Here is a 16,973-nt window from a genome sequence, read left to right on the forward strand (position 1 = left end):
TAAAAATTCATTGAGACAAATGCTAGTGTATTTCTACCGAAATATGATAACAAATGTGTTAATTTCTGAAGTTAATATACGTTATTTATTTTAAAAAATTTTACCACCATTATTCATACTTCCAGGAATGTCTTAATTTGCGGTTAAGCAATTATTTATATGCTTACTTGATGACCTCCTGTGATAGGAGGAGTGATACTTATATATTATACGTTGTCATCATCGTCAGCATCATTCTTATTGTTGCTGTTTTAACTCTCGCATGCTTGCATGAGTCAGATAGAATTTGTTGAGTTAGATATTTTACAATGGGATGCTCTTCCTCTTGCTAACCCTCACTAGTTTCTAAGCCAGGTGATATTTCCCCTTGGCCATGTTTTCACAAAAGACCAAAAATATATGACACTTCTTGTATGATGGTGACTCTTGTTTACAACTATAATGTTGAAACTTTTAGACAGAAATACACATAAACATACATATATATATATATATATATATATATATATATATATATATATATATATATAGGTTCAAAAAAAGGAAAAAGACAAAAAACAACAACGTGAGGACGTGATACAGATAATGTTACTAGACGCTCGGGAAAGGAAAGAGAGAGAGTATGACGTTTCGAGCGGAGCTCTTCGTCGGAAACGAGAAGTTCAAAGAAGGGAAAAACGGAGGAAGAAAAAATCGCCACCAATATCCACGAGGTTACATTGTATGACAGAAATAGTTTGATGAAACTTATTTAGCAATAAGAAAATTGTAATATCACAATTGTTTCGTAACTTAAAAACATGTAAATAATGAAAGGCAAAGTTGACTTCAGTGGAATTTGAATTCAGAATATAAGGAGGGATGAAATGCCGTCAAGCATTTTGTTTGGCATGCTAACAATTCTGCCAGCTCACCACCTTGGTGGTAATAATAATAATAATAATAATTATAATTATAATTATAATAATATCACCATGTTGTGCACATATAGTTGTGATGCATGGTGTACTCTTATCAGACAGGTAGCCATGGTGGGTATATTGGACTTTGTATATTTATACCCCAGTGTCACTTTGATGGTGTGCATTGTTCTTGCACTCAATAATAATAAACAAATTTTTTTAAAGAAATCCTTCAATCTTTTCTTCTCCAACAGCTCAGAAGAGTGAAATAGTCCAGGACAAACTGACAGCACTAGAGAAAAAATTAGCAGATAGTGAGAGTATCAAGAGCCTGATGAAACAATATGAGATGCTAGCGGATTACTCTGTTGATTTGTCTTTCTACAAACTAGCCATCAGATATTACCTTAAAGTGGTATGTTGATATTTTGTACTCCTTTTCATTCAGTCTTGTACTCTATTTTGACTTGGTTTTCAGACATCATCATCATCATCGTTTAACGTCTGCTTTCCATGCTGGCATGGGTTGGACGATTTGACTGAGGACTGGTGGAACCGGATGTCAACACCAGGCTCCAATCTGATTTGGCAGAGTTTCTACAGCTGGATGCCCTTCCTAATGCCAACCACTCTGAGAGTGCAGTGGGTGCTTTTACGTGTCACCTGCACGAAGGCCAGTCAGGCGGTACTGGCAACGGCCACGCTCAAAATGGTGTATTTTATGTGATACTCTCTTAAAATGCTTACATCATCCTTATTGTTTTAATGACTACTTTTCCATGCTTGCATGGGTTTGACAGATTTTTTATGGCTGGATGCCCTTCCTGTCACCAACCTTTACTTGTTTCCAAGCAAAGTAGTATTTCCCTTTGGCCAGATGTGTTCTCACAAAATATCAGAAATGGACAATACTGCTTGTATGGCAGAAAGGAACAATACTCCTTGTATCACACAGTGTCAATCCAAGGAGACATAGTTATACACACACTTACACTCACATCATCATCGTTATCATTGTTTAACATCTGCCTTCCATGCTGGCATGGGTTGGACCTCCCTCAAAATGTCTCCACACCTCAGTTGAGAGGTCGTGTCTTGTGAGTTGCCTGGTAACCTCCTTAGGGCTGGGGCCATGTAAAAAATGCCCAATACACTCTTTACAGTTGTTGTCACTAAGAAAGGTATCCAGCTTTAGAAACCATGCCAAAGCAGGCAGTGGAACTTGGCACAGTCCTCTGGCTCACCAGTGCCAAGTAATTTGTCCAGCCCATACCAGCGTGGAAAACAGACATTAAATGGTAATGCTGATGATAACAATGGAATTCTTACAGTTTTCATCTACCAAATCCACTTACAAGGCTTTGGTCAGCTCAGCAATAGGGTAGAAGACACTTGCTCAAGGTGTCACTCAGTAGGGCTGAACCCAGAACCATGTGACTGAGAAGCAAACATCTTAAATTTCTCTATACTTCCAATTGCTATAGATTCCTAATGCAACTTACAGCTGTGACCATCACTTGTATGGTAAGGAATCTTACATTGGGGAATGGTAACAACTAGGGTAGGGTAGCTGACTGCTTATTGTGATCATTCGTTTTTTGGTTTCCTGTAGCTTTGCTCTCTTTTACAAACCCAGTGAACATACATATATTTCCGATTTCAAAGAAATTTGAAGAATAGATATAACACCCAGCTTGGAAATTGAGAAAGTCTTTAATGTTTCAAGCCTACGCTCTTCCACAGAAAGAAACAAGCAGAGAAACAAGGAGAGAAAAAAAATGTGTGTAGTGGTTAGCGATCTGTCATGGCGAATACCAGATAGAAGGGTCACACAGGAGAGTTAAGAAGAAGGGTAGATAACAAAGTAGTAGTGATCCCAAAACGAAGGTGCGTGTGTGTGAGAGAATGCTGGTGATCTTAACGTATGCATGTGAAGGTGTGAAAATGTGGGGATGGGAATTGGTCAGTGCTGGTGTGTGCGTGGGTGGGTGTTGTGATGTGATGTGTTGTGTGGTATGGTGTAGCGTGGTGTGGTGTGATGGTGTTGGGAGGTGGGGAGAGCACAGTGGGATGTGGGTTAGGCTGAGGGTGGGGGTAGAGGTGGGGTATGTAGGTAGGCAGAGGTTGGAGGTAGGTGGGGTATGTGGGAGGGTGTATATATATATATATATATATATATATATATATATACACACACACACACACACACATATACACACACCACTGCAAGTCAAGTGACTCGATGTTAATTTCACAAGCAGAGTGTTCCATAGATCAGATCCACTGGAACTCTTGTCATCATAACTGACAGAGTGCAAGTTTTTTTTTTGTGGTTTTAGTGGGGCTTTAGTTGAGAGAAATCTAACAGCTATTTCTAGCATAAAGACTTCCCTGTTGACAGGTACCATATTTCACTTGACTTGCCCGGAAATAGCAGTAAAATTTCCCCAGTAACAACAACAATAACAAGATAACTTCTATATGGTTGCTTTGGCGGTTAGAAACAGCAGCTAAATTTCATATATATGAAATCAATATCTAAAAAGAATGTGAAGATAAAAAGTGGTCCCTAAAAAAAAGAGAGATAAAAAAACCATTCCCTTGATTTTCTCAGGAATTTGGGTCAAGGATAAAAAATAAAAAAATGGAGGGAAAGGGTTATTTTTTTTTTTTTTAGCTCAAGAATGTTCCAGCCATGATCATCCCATCTTGTTTTTAGACATAATATATTTAGTTCTACATGATCTAATGTCTTTTGCTGACTGAGAAGATGGGTGCTATGTGAAGAAAGCTTGGCTATCATTTCCAGCAGGCTGAGCTACTGTAAAGAGGCCTCCCTCATTCGCTTGTTCATGTTTTGGAGGCAGCGGCAGTAACGGTTGTGGTGGTGGGGGTGGCAAAAGAAAGGACAAAGGTTGTTGTTATTGTCATTGCTGCTGCTGCTGCTGTTGGTGTTCTTTAAAACAAGTCGGCCTCGAATGAATAAAACCATGATTTAAAGTCATTCTATCTATCTTCACATTACCATTCTTTTTACTTTACATTATTGGATATCTAGGACCACATTATTGGATGTTATTGGATATCTAGGACCACATTATGCAATGTATCCCCATTTCCATCTACCAAATTCACTTAGAAGGCATTGGTGGGTCTGGGGCTATAGTAGAAGACATTTGTTCAAGATGCCATTTAGTGGCACTGAACCTGAAACCTTGTGGTTGCAAGACCTGCATTTTAACCTACCAGCCATGTCTATGTTGCAATAATAAATACATAAATAAAAACATACATTAGTCACATGCTTGGGTTTTTCACAGAATTTTTGCTCTGTTGGATTTCCCAGAAAACTGCCATCTTTGGCAGTTTGCCTATGTGAATAGTGTTCCCCTACCATGACGTACGCGCACACACACACATGTATACACAGATGTACATGTTCATATAAGTATGTGCTTATGTGCATTTGTGTATATGTATGTAACAGGATGCACATACACATATGGAAACGAGCACATACACATGTAGACTTGTGTACAAGGATACATATTTACACATGGAAACAAACACACACACATGTTCTTGTAGTTGTGAATGAGTGTGTGTAACAAGATATATACAAACGCTTTTGGATTTGCATGCATACATATAAAAATACACAGACACACATGAAAATCTGCCAAATGCTACTGAAGAAACAGTGATGGGGGAGGGATGGTATTTTCTTTCTTTTTTCTCTGGTTTGATTTTGTAGGAGCCAATCCTTTGCCGTTGACTATTTAAAACCATTAAGCTATGTCTTAAGTAGCTTCCTTCCTTCTATCAGCTTGAAGTGGTGGGGTGAGAATTGTACTTGTGCTAGTGAGAGAAAGGAAGTTCTATAGTGAGGGGAAAATTACATGAGGTTAAATAGGAAGGGAGTTAACAGCCTATAGGGCTAGAGTTAACTGGAGAACAATTTGAAATCTATCGGTGATGATTTTATAATGAGATTTTACTGTCTCATATTACTGTCATTTTACTCTGATACATATATATATATATATATATATATATATATCTGTTTGTATGTCTGTCTATCAGTTAGCCATTCAGTCAGTCAATTATTTGTGTTTAAGGTGTCCACAAAGTCTGGGTACATGGGGATTAACACATAAATTAAGAAATTATTATTTCTTATATTTAATTGTTTATGTTATGATTTTATTTACTCCATAGGCGCAGGAGTGACTGTGGTAAGTAGCTTGCTTACCAACCACATGGTTCCGGGTTCAGTCCCACTGCGTGGCATCTTGGGCAAATGTCTTCTACTATAGCCTCGGGCCGACCAAAGCCTTGTGAGTGGATTTGGTAGACGGAAACTAAAAGAAGCCCGTCGTATATATGTATATATATATATATATATATATATATATATATATATATGTATATGTGTGTGTGTGTGTGTGTGTGTTTGTGTGTCTGTGTTTGTCCCGCCCAACATCGCTTGACAACCGATGGTGGTGTGTTTACGTCCCCGTAACTTAGCGGTTCGGCAAAAGGAGATCAATATAATAAGTACTAGGCTTACAAAGAATAAGTCCTGGGGTCGCTTTGCTCAACTAAAGGTGGTGCTCCAGCATGGCCGCAGTCAAATGACTGAAACAAGTAAAAGAGAGAAAAGAGAGAAAGTATGTATATGATGGTTTACATTTTAGCTATCACATTAGAAAATTAACAATGCTATCTTACCTTTCATATTCTATTGACATTATATCCTATGGTTTGAAGCTATAAGACTTTGTAAACTATCCTGACCAAGTAAATTATTTATACGGTACATCATAAAATAGAGGTATGCTATAGAATGAAATCCTGATGTGTTAGAAAAAAGAATGGATGCCATATTCGAAATCAGCATCTCAAAATTAACTATAAACAACCACAAACCCCGAAGTCAGCAAAATGTGTGTTGACCAGTGTAATTAATTGCAAGTTGATGACAGAAAAAACATAGGCAGTGAGATAATTTGAGAAAAATAACATTTTGCGGGTAATAGGAATATGTGAGTGGCATTTGTCTACCATCCAACAAATGAGAAAAGAGAGGGAGAGAGACAGAGAGAAAAAAAAGGCCTACTCTTTTTTCTTGTTTTTGCCATCAGTAAGTGGCTGTTAACATTTATTTAGGTTATCATTAAAAATTGTTGTATGTGATTCAGTGAGTTTCATTTCATTTCCATATAGTGATCTTTTCTCTGAATTCCTTAATTGCAAAATTTCCAAAAAAATTTTCCCAGAATGTGTGTGTATGTTGCTTGTATATTTGTTTGTTTGTTTGTATGTATGTATGTATGTATGTATGTATGTATGTATGTATGTATGTGTGTATGTGTGTGTGTTTATATATATATAAGTATATGTATGTATGTATGTATGTATGTATGTATGTGTGTATGTGTATGTGTGTGTGTTTATATATATATAAGTATATGTATGTATGTATGTATGTATGTGTGTGTGTTTATATATATATAAGTATATGTATGTATGTGTGTGTGTGTGTTTATATATATATAAGTATATGTATGTATGTATATATATGTGGTATATGTATATGATAGGTCACTTTTGAGGCTCTCATAATTGCCACTGGTAACATGGAATCCAGTACAACCTGTTGCATGGTTGGGTTGCTGGTGACTAAACTGGCACCCCCACCAGGCTATCCTGGTGAGGAGGGTTGCTAGAAACCCAGCGGAATTAAAAACAAGACCTGTGAAAGGTCGGATGAACCTAGTGCAAGCTCAACGGCTATTTAGCTATTGCACGGGTACGCAGAAATTCTGGGATGGTGTCCGGTGTGCTCAAAGACCACTGGAAGTGATGCACCCCTCAGCTTCTGTTGAAGGATATCTCTAGGAGATGGTCACTCTGATATAAAACCAGATATACAGGGAATGGCATTGGACATTTTAGGAATCTTTGGTTTGCGCTAGAGATCACGGCACTCCTACATCCCTGAGCCTGCAACTCATATTGGCACCAGACATCTTGTTCCGGCTTGTTTTGGATAATGTCAATAGAGTGGAGAGGGTCTATGAGGTGTTGTGCAAGCCTTATTGGACCTAAAACTCTGCACAGGCATTGCTGACCTCTGCTCGATACGTGCTTTTTATTTATTTTTTTCCTTATATATATTTATTTTATTTTTAGTATATACGTATCTTTATTTTTAGTATATATTTACTCTCTCTCTTTTACTCTTTATATTTTTAGTATATTTTAATTTAATTTTTTAGTTGGAAGTCCTGCGGCGATGGGAACATAGTGAAGCATGCAGACCTGACTTGTTGGAAGCATGTAGTCACCAACCTGCACGTAGGTGGCCCATGCTAAACATAAAGTCTCCTTGTCGCCCAAGACAGTCGTAAGATTCAGTTGCTGCATGGGTGTCCATTTGGGGAGGGCACTGCTCACCAGGAGGCCGAGGAGGTTCTAGAATAGGTGAAGCAAAAATTGCCTGTCTTTCTATATCTGGTCAGTTTAGCATGACTGATGGATGTCCACCCTGTGCTCGAAAAACAAAGAGACTTTTATTTACAAAATCTGGATGGAACTTGAACGTTTCCTGTTGGAATGTGCACACACTGTTGGATAATAAGAGTGATTGTAGGCCTCAAAGGCACACTGCACTTGTTGCTCATGAGCTGAACCGCTATAACATTGATCTAGTTTCACAGACTTATGTAAAAGGTGATGGTCAGCTTGAGGCAGTAGGAATTGGGTACACCTTTTTTTTGGAAGGGGAAATGAAAGGAGGAGCACAGAGAGGCTGGTGTTGGCTTTGCAGTTCGATCTGATATCCTTAAGAAGTTGAGGGATCTTCCTGTTCCTATAAATGAACGTCTAATGACTCTACAATTGCACCTGAAAGGTGGGCAGTTTGCTACTCTAATAAGTGCCAATGCACATACTTTGACTAGTTGTGATGGAAATAAAAACTATTTTTTATACCCAGCTGAGAGCCATACTTAGGAAAATCCCCAATTCTGATAAAGTCATTCTACTGGGGGATTTCAATGCCAGGGTTGGAACAGACTGGCAAACATGGAACTCTTTAGGACGTTTTGGTGTAGGGGAAATGAATAGCAATGGTCTCATGCTGCTGGAACTTTGCGATGAACATGGTGTTTACATTGCAAGCACTCATTTTATGCACAAAGGTGATCACACAATAACGTGGATGCATCCAAAGTCTAAAGTTTGGCACTTGCTGGATTATGTCATCATTCGCAAGTGTGATATCTATGACACTTGTAATGTCAAGTCCTTTCATGGATTGGAATGCTAGACAGACCACAGTCTGTTGCGAGCAAAGTTCTGGATGATGATTAGGGTGAAAGAGAGAAGAGGCCCAGTCAGCATTTCTCGATATCTGAATGTCCATGATGCTGTGTTGAGGAAAGAGCTTCAGACTCGCTTGTCCAGCATTGAAAATACTGCAGCATGGGAAGATTTTCGAGACCAGGTTCTTTGCTGCCAGACACAGAGACTAGTTTGATGAAAATGATGCTGAAGTTCATTGACTGTTGGTTGTAAAGCACCGTGCTCACAATCTATTGCTACAGATAGGACTTTCTGCTGTGCAGTGAAATCTAGCACTTGCCCACTATAACAGTGTAAAATCAGCGATCTCTCAGCGATCTCTCAGGATCTCTGCAGCGATCTCTCAGGAAGATGCAGAACACTTGGTGGGAGGATCTTGCTCGTGATGTTCAGGCTACTGCTGATGCCAATGACAGCAAGAAGCTTTACCATCTTACGAAGGAAGTTTATGGGCCTAAGAGCTCCACATCAGCTCCTTTGCTTTCCAAGGAGTCTTCCACTGTATTTACTAAATCAACAGAAATCACAGGTCGCTAGATCAAACACTTCTCTGAACTCCTAAACCATGAGTCAGTTGTGGATGAAACAGTGATTGATACTATGCAACAAAGACCTATCATTGGCTCTTTAAACCACACCCTCAATAGATGAAGTAATGACATCAATAAGTAAATTGAATCTCGGTAGGGCAAGGCAAGTGAGAGCATAATCTGTGGCCTCTGCCAGAAGTGTAGCCAGTTCACTTATTCATATCTTTACTTCATTGGACACTAAAAACTCTGCTTGTGAAGACCTGTTGAGGCAAGTGAATTTGGAATTTGGAATTTGAAATCTAAAATCAAAATCGAACCAAATCCGACTACTGGCACCCATGCCAACCTCTCCTTCATTGAACACTAAACTCTGCTTGCGAAGACCTGTTGGGGCAAGTGAAATTGGAATCAAAATCGTAATTGAACCATACTCGATGACTGGCACCTGTGCCAGTGGAGCACTAACAGCACTGTCTGAGTGTGTTCATTGCCAGAGCAGCTGTCTGGCTTGTCAGTCCTCAGTCAAATTGTCCAACCCATGGTAGCATGGAAAGCAGACGTTAAATGATGATGATGATGATATGTTTATATGTATATATGTGTATGTATATATATATATATATATATATATATATATATATATATATATATATATATATATATATATATATATTTGTGTGTGCGTATATATGAATTTGCATGTTTTGTGTGTCTGTCTGTATAAATGCATGTTTATTGTGTGTGTTTGTGTATGTATATGTATGTATGTTTGAATTTGTGTGTCTGTATAAGTGCATGTTTACAGTTTGTGTTTGTTTGTTTGTGTGTATGGTATCTTGACTGTGCTGCTCTCAGCAGCTACATGCATTTGTCCCATACTCACATGACTGCTGATAACGGTGATGATGGTGGTGGTGGTGGTGGTGGTGGTGGCAATGGAAGCGGGTGGGGTTCCTGATGTTGATATTAGCAGCGTGAATAGTTACCAAGCTTTTTGTATATTTAAGGTTATGCTAGCAGCTGACTGCATGTTACAAATGCATTATATATGCAGAGAGAGGGATATATATATAGATATATATATATTTTATTGTATGTATTTATTTTCTCCAAATTAATAAATAACTCGGACAAAATAAATTGGTTAATAGATACCAGGGTAGCAAAGATCACAAAATAACTGTGGTGTAACTCCTGTTTATGAAGTAGAAACTCCTTGATATTTTGGGTACTTGAGTAGATATAAATTTATATATAAAGGAGTTTCTACCAGTTAACATATGCGGTTTACTCCATTCATTAAATTTATATATATATATATATATATATATATATATATATATTTATATATATATATATATATATATATATATATATACATACATACATACATACATACATACATATATATATATATGTGTGTGTACATATATATATATGTATATATATGAATTTAGTGAATGGAGTAAAACGCATATGTTAACTGCATACTTTTATTTCCAACATATGTTGGAAATAAAAGTATGCAGTTAACACATGCATTTTACTCCATTCACTAAATTCATATATACTCAAGTACCCAAAATAACAAGGAGTTTCTACCTCATAAACAGGAGTTACACCACAGTCATTTTGTGATATTTGCTACCCTGGTATCTATTAACCAATTTATTTTGTCCAAGTTATTTATTAATTAGGAGAAAATAAATACATATAATATATATATATATATATATATATATATATATATATATATATATAGTGTAGTATATTGCCACTTAAGTGTGGCTGACCCCTAGGGGTGGATGTTACTGTTGCTTTTAGCCCCAGGAGGACATCTCCTCCAGCTGGCTTATCGACACACGACTGTGTCCTGTTTGCCAAGGGTAGTTATCCCTCTCACCAACATCTGCAGCACGAACGGATCAGCTGGAGGAGATGTCCTCCTGGGGCTAAAAGCAACAGTAACATCCACCCCTAGGGGTCAGCCACACTTAAGTGGCAATATACTACACTTTATCGTGCAGTTACTGTTAATACTTCATTTAGAGAATTAACATTGCTTATATATATATATATACATACATACATACATACATACATACATACACAGTGGCAGCCATAGAGTGAGAGAGATAGGCAGAGAGAAATGATGTACTGTGTGACGGAATCAGAGTTGTATAGAAATTAAATGAGAAATTGAAACTGTAGATGCACACACGTGCACATACATGTACTTGCAGACACACACATGAACGCAATCACATTTAGATATCATATGTTCCTTTCTTTTGTTTGTTTTTTTTATGTATCTTTTTCCATACTGGTATTATTTTAAAGCCAGACGCCCTTCCTGTAATTAACATTGACCTAGCACGTTTTGCAAGTGTTTTTTTATTGTATCCCCAGATCTACCAAAGTTTTGTTAGTATATTTGATAAATTATCGCTAATAGAAATCTGTGATATATATGTGTGTGTGTGAGTGTAGATTCTTTGTGTGCGTGCATGTAAGTGTTTCATGTCTCCTTGTCTAGACATCGCTTGATAGTTGTGAACCATAAGAGCTATACTTAAGAATTCATGTCAAGCCAAGTGAAATTGTGGTTGTGGCCAGTGCTGCTGACACGTAAAAGACACCCAACACACTCTGTAGAGTGGTTGGTGGTGTTAGGAAGGGCATCGAGCTGTAGAAACAGCGCCAAAATAGACTGGAGCTCCATTCAAATCTTCTAACCCATGCTAGCATGGAAAATGGACGTTAAAAGATGATGATGATACACACACACACACACGCACGCACGCATGCACGCACACACACACACACACACACACACACACACACACACACACATCCCTTTTATTACCATATTTATATTGAAATACCATGCCAAGAATTTATTAAGAAGTGATGGGTACTTAAACAAGTGAATTGAGTCATGGTGCTATTTTTCTCACAGACGGTGCCCAACTGAGCCTATTATACTGTTTAGCTGACAAAATCAAAATAAAACGATGCGCATGCACGAAATTAAAAATATAAAATGGTGACAATTTACCCATTGCACCCCATGTATATGTATGTATGCATGTATGTATTTGTTCATTCGTGGAGGCGCAATGGCCCAGTGGTTAGGGCAGCAGAGTCATGGTCATAAGATCGCGGTTTCGATTCCCAGACCGGGCGTTGTGAGTGTTTATTGAGCGAAAACACCTAAAGCTCTACGAGGCTCCGGCAGAGGATGGTGGCGAACCCTGCTGTACTCTTCCACCACAACTTTCTCTCACTCTTACTTCCTGTTTCTGTTGTGCCTGTAATTCAAAGGGTCAGCCTTGTCACACTGTGTCACGCTGAATATCCCCGAGAACTACGTTAAGGGTACACGTGTCTGTGGAGTGCTCAGCCACTTGCACGTTAATTTCACGAGCAGGCTGTTCCGTTGATCGGATCAACTGGAACCCTTGACGTCATAAGTGACGGAGTGCCAACAATTTGTTCATTCATTTGATTTTATGTCAGCGGGTTTTTTCTTTTGTTTTGAGTTTCCCCCAGCGTGTCTGGAGTTGGATGAAACCTTGTGAATGTTGGAGAGAGGCATCCTTAGTCATAACAGAAACAGACTATGGGGAAGAGAGAGGGGAGAGTTAGTTAAAAGAGAAATAAAGGGGCATGAATCCGTGGGGTGTGAGAAGATAATAATAATATGGGTAGGATAAGACAGATAAGAGCAACATGATATAGAGAGGGAAGTGATAAAAGTGTTAGATGGATGATGGGCTATCAAAGAGGTCAATGACCTAGACTTGACAGTAAGTACACATACGCGCGCGCGCGCGCGTACCACACATACATTTGATTAATTTTACATTCATGCATGTGTGTGTGGGTGTATGTATATACACATACACACACACATATACATACATACATACATATATATATATATATATATATATATATATATATATATATATATATATATATATACACATGTGTATATATATATATATATAGGAAAATGAAAAAAAGCCAGAATGCTGAACTGGAAGCATAATTTAATAAAGATTTTTTCGTTATACAGATGTTCGTCGCTGGCTGAGAATTTCTTGTCTGTTTAAGAACTCTTGTCTGTTTATTTATCGTGGTGAAGCTGAGTCACCTAACAGAATCGAAGAGAGAGATGTGCCGCGGTAGTTTGGTGTGGTGTACATAGTAAGTCGTGTTGACGCTGGTGGTGTAGAGGCTGCTTGGTAGTAGTCGTAGAAACGTGTTGCTGATGTGGCGACGGCGGTGGTCATCGTTGGCTGGACGAAGCTGTTGAAGTGGTCGCTGGAACTGCTGCTGCTGTCGTGTGGTACACGGAACAGTTCTCTAAGATCCAAGGATCAAGGTGTAGGAAGTTAGTAAGCTTTAAGCAGTCTGTAGAAGGTATAAAAAAAAAACAACTTTCAGGAACAATAGTGATTTATTGATGTCGAAGGTTGTAAACTCTTTCCTTTATCGAAGTTTGATAAGCTGAAATAATTGTTTTTTTTTATAGCTTATGGTTAGCAGCAGGGATTGCTGTGTATGCGAATAGAAATCCAGAATTAGGGAACCTACTCCATTCCTTTATTTTGGATATACACGATGTCAGCTTTTTACTTTCAGAGTTGCACGTTTCCATTACACATGCACACACTCACACACATACACACACACACACACACACACACACACACACACACACACACACACACACACAGATATGCGCACACATACACACAAAAACATTCACATACCTCCCTTTTTTATACACACAGATCGCTGCCAGTGCTCTTGGACTGGCTCTTGTGCGGGTGGCACATAAAATACACCATTTTGAGCGTGGCCGTTGCCAGTACCGCCTGACTGGCCTTCGTGCAGGTGACACGTAAAAGCACCCACTACAGTCTCTGAGTGATTGGCGTTAGGAAGGGCATCCAGCTGTAGAAACTCTGCCAAGTCAGATTGGAGCCTGGTGTTGCCATCCGGTTTCACCAGTCCTCAGTCAAATCGTCCAACCCATGCTAGCATGGAAAGCGGACGTTAAACGATGATGATGATGATGATGACATATACACATATACTCACATACAGTTGAATGGCTGTTTTTTTACTTTATTCACCCCTTCCTTTCTCATTCATATGTTGAGAACAGATGATATACTCCGCGTTCATCTTTCTCAAACAGTTATTACTTTCTCTCTTTCAGCTATGGCTATTATTCTCTCTACCTCTCCTTCACTGTATTACTACTTTCTCTCCTCTCCCTTCACCGATACTACTCTTTCTCTTTCTCCATTCTACTGTTTTACTAGTAGAAGGCTATTTTGTAAATAAAAGAATTGCTTTTTCTTTTTCTTTTTATTTTCGTTTGATATTACCATATTATTAACTTTGAATTAGAACATTTATTATGTTTTAGTAGATAATATATCGGTTTGTAGTGTTAATAACTACAAACCGATATATTATCTACTAAAACATAATAAATTTTAATTTTTGATTAGATAACCCTATTATTTTTGTAGTTGATTTTTGTTTCATTAAATTTATCTATCTTTACTAGATTTTTACTTATCATGAATTGTAATGTTAATAAAACGCTGGAATGGGGGTTTTTATATCTATATATATAATTTTTCTGGTTTTGAATTATCTGGGGTTCCAGTTATCTTTCGTTTTATGATCTGTTCCTTCCAGTCTGGGTTATGAGAGATCTTTGTATATTTTTGTTGGTCGTAATTATTCATACCAGTATGTAATTCCTGATGAAGAATGTAATCTTTATTTCATGAAGAGTTCTTTGTTTTTGTCTTTGGAATTAATTAGACTCCGAAACAATTTGTAGAATATATATTGGTTCTGTACCAACCTGGATCATGAATTAAAGTTCGTTTACACCTACAATTTTTCCTTTCATATACATACACACACACACACCCACCCACACACACACACAGATATACACACACACACAACTTCTTGATATGTGACCTATGTGACTTACAACCATCCACACTTATGACCATAAAAAATAAGGAAATTAAAAAATAAATGAATATACAAAGGATGGATTTTTGGATGTTGGGCAGCTGCATGTATGATGATTATGTTAGCATCTGGCAATGCAGGTCTCCTCAGACCCAGGAATCCACTGCCTGTCACTGTCTCTCAGTCGCTTTCAAGCTTCAATTGTGTTTGAATGAAAATAGTTTGGAATGGAACTTGGTTGGAAGTGAAGGAGAAGGTGTGTACACACACACACACACACACACACACACACACACACACACACACATACACACACACACATATGGAAAGTTATGCTAAAGAAAAACTTGATATCATATGGTCCTACATATGTTTCTTATTTCTTTATTGCCCACAAGGGGCTAAACATAGAGGGGACGAACAAAGACAGACAAAGGTATTAAGTCGATTAGATCGACCCCGAAAGGATGAAAGGCAGAGTCGACCTTGGCGGAATTTGAACTTAGAATGTAGTGTCATGTCAGACGAAATACCGCTAAACATTTCGTCCGGCCTGCTAACGTTTCTGTCAGCTCGCCGCCTTGGTCCTACATATGTTTCACCCTGCAATGGATGTTCCAAAGTGCATTTGTACCTCTTTGTGATTTAATGCAATGAAGTGTTCCTTGAAGATCTGTTTCAAATGCACTCTGAACTTCCAGTGCAGTGTTCCAAGCAACTATAAGGGTGAAACGAAACATAAGAACATATGGAATAAACTTGTATTTATTGTAAATATCTCCTACATTTCATAATTATATTTTATAGCTAGTAATACTAGCTATACAGGGTGTATACAGGTTATATAGGGTGATCAGGCTGAATTTGACAGTTTGCATGAAAGCTAATGAAAACTCAATATCCCAATAAACTAAATTTGAGTTTGCATGAAAGGGAATGAAAAAAATATCCCATTCAGCAAAATTTTATAGGGCTTGAAAGGAAATAAAAACACAATGTCCCATTGGGCTAAATTTGATAATTTGCTTGAAAGGAAAAGAACACACAATATCCCATCCAAAATCAAAACTTCAACAAGATTTTGACTGGTAATATTAACATGTAAAAAATTAAAAATTAATTTATTATAATTATAGTTAAATTAGTTAAATATTACCAGTCTCCTCAGTGCAAATGTTGTTGGCACTCCTTCGCTTACGACGTCGAGGGTTCCAGTTGATCCGATCAATGGAACAGCCTGCTCGTGAAATTAACGTGCAAGTGGCTGAGCACTCCACAGACACATGTACCCTTAACGTAGTTCTCAGGGATATTCAGCGTGACACAGTGTGACAAGGCTGACCCTTTGAATTACAGGCACAACAGAAACAGGAAGTAAGAGTGAGAGAAAGTTGTGGTGAAAGAGTACAGCAGGGTTCGCCACCATCTCCTACCGGAGCCCTGTGGAGCTTTAGGTGTTTTCACTCAATAAACACTCACAACGCCCGGTCTGGGAATCGAAACTGCGATCCTATGACTGCGAGTCCGCTGCCCTAACCATTGGGCCATTGTGCCTCCACTTCAGTGCAAATAAAAATACATCAAAAAGAATATATCAGAAGAATATTATATTGTTACAGAAGTCTAGATAGGAGTGAATGTCATATAACTTATTTGGATATTCTTAATATGATTATGAAAGATGAAAGATAAAAACATGGTTAGGTAGTGTTGAGTCTAGTTGTGTATGAACTATAACTGATGATGCTGCTAACGGATATTTTTAAATGTAAGTGAAAAATGTTTAAGAAACTTTCTCTCTATATCAAGATAAGTAATATGGTAATATGCATTCCATATAAAGCATTTACCAGAAGAAGTAAAATATAATATTATATATATATATATATATATATATATATATACACACACACACATATATATATACACACACACACACATATATATATACATATATGTGTATATATATGCATATATATATATATATATATATATATATATATATATATATATATATATATATATATATATTATCTTCGAAACGCAGGTGTTAAAATGGGGGTAGCTGATGAAGGAAAATGTTCTCTATGTGGCTTGTGTGTTTTCTGTACTCTGGTTATTATTATTTCTTGTCTACGTTTTGTTTGCAATGTCC

The 16,973-nt window shown here is 37.7% G+C and overlaps 2 protein-coding genes across 10 annotated transcripts in view; both read left to right on the forward strand.

The window, feature by feature from the left end:
• LOC106881740 (unconventional myosin heavy chain 6) overlaps positions 1-16,973 on the forward strand; it is a 261,243-nt gene that overhangs the window by 130,762 nt on the left and 113,508 nt on the right. The window lies entirely within an intron of this gene.
• LOC106872470 (tonsoku-like protein) overlaps positions 1-16,973 on the forward strand; it is a 119,883-nt gene that overhangs the window by 45,869 nt on the left and 57,041 nt on the right. For all 6 annotated transcript variants that reach the window (XM_089341732.1, XM_089341730.1, XM_089341735.1 and 3 more), the window contains exon 7: positions 1,157-1,317. In XM_089341732.1, the coding sequence (XP_089197858.1) occupies positions 1,157-1,317 (161 nt within the window). The remainder of the gene's footprint in view (positions 1-1,156; positions 1,318-16,973) is intronic.

Source organism: Octopus bimaculoides, chromosome 25 (genome assembly GCF_046866305.1).
Source record: "Octopus bimaculoides isolate indiv1 chromosome 25, ASM4686630v1, whole genome shotgun sequence".
NCBI classification, from domain to species: domain Eukaryota; kingdom Metazoa; phylum Mollusca; class Cephalopoda; order Octopoda; family Octopodidae; genus Octopus; species Octopus bimaculoides.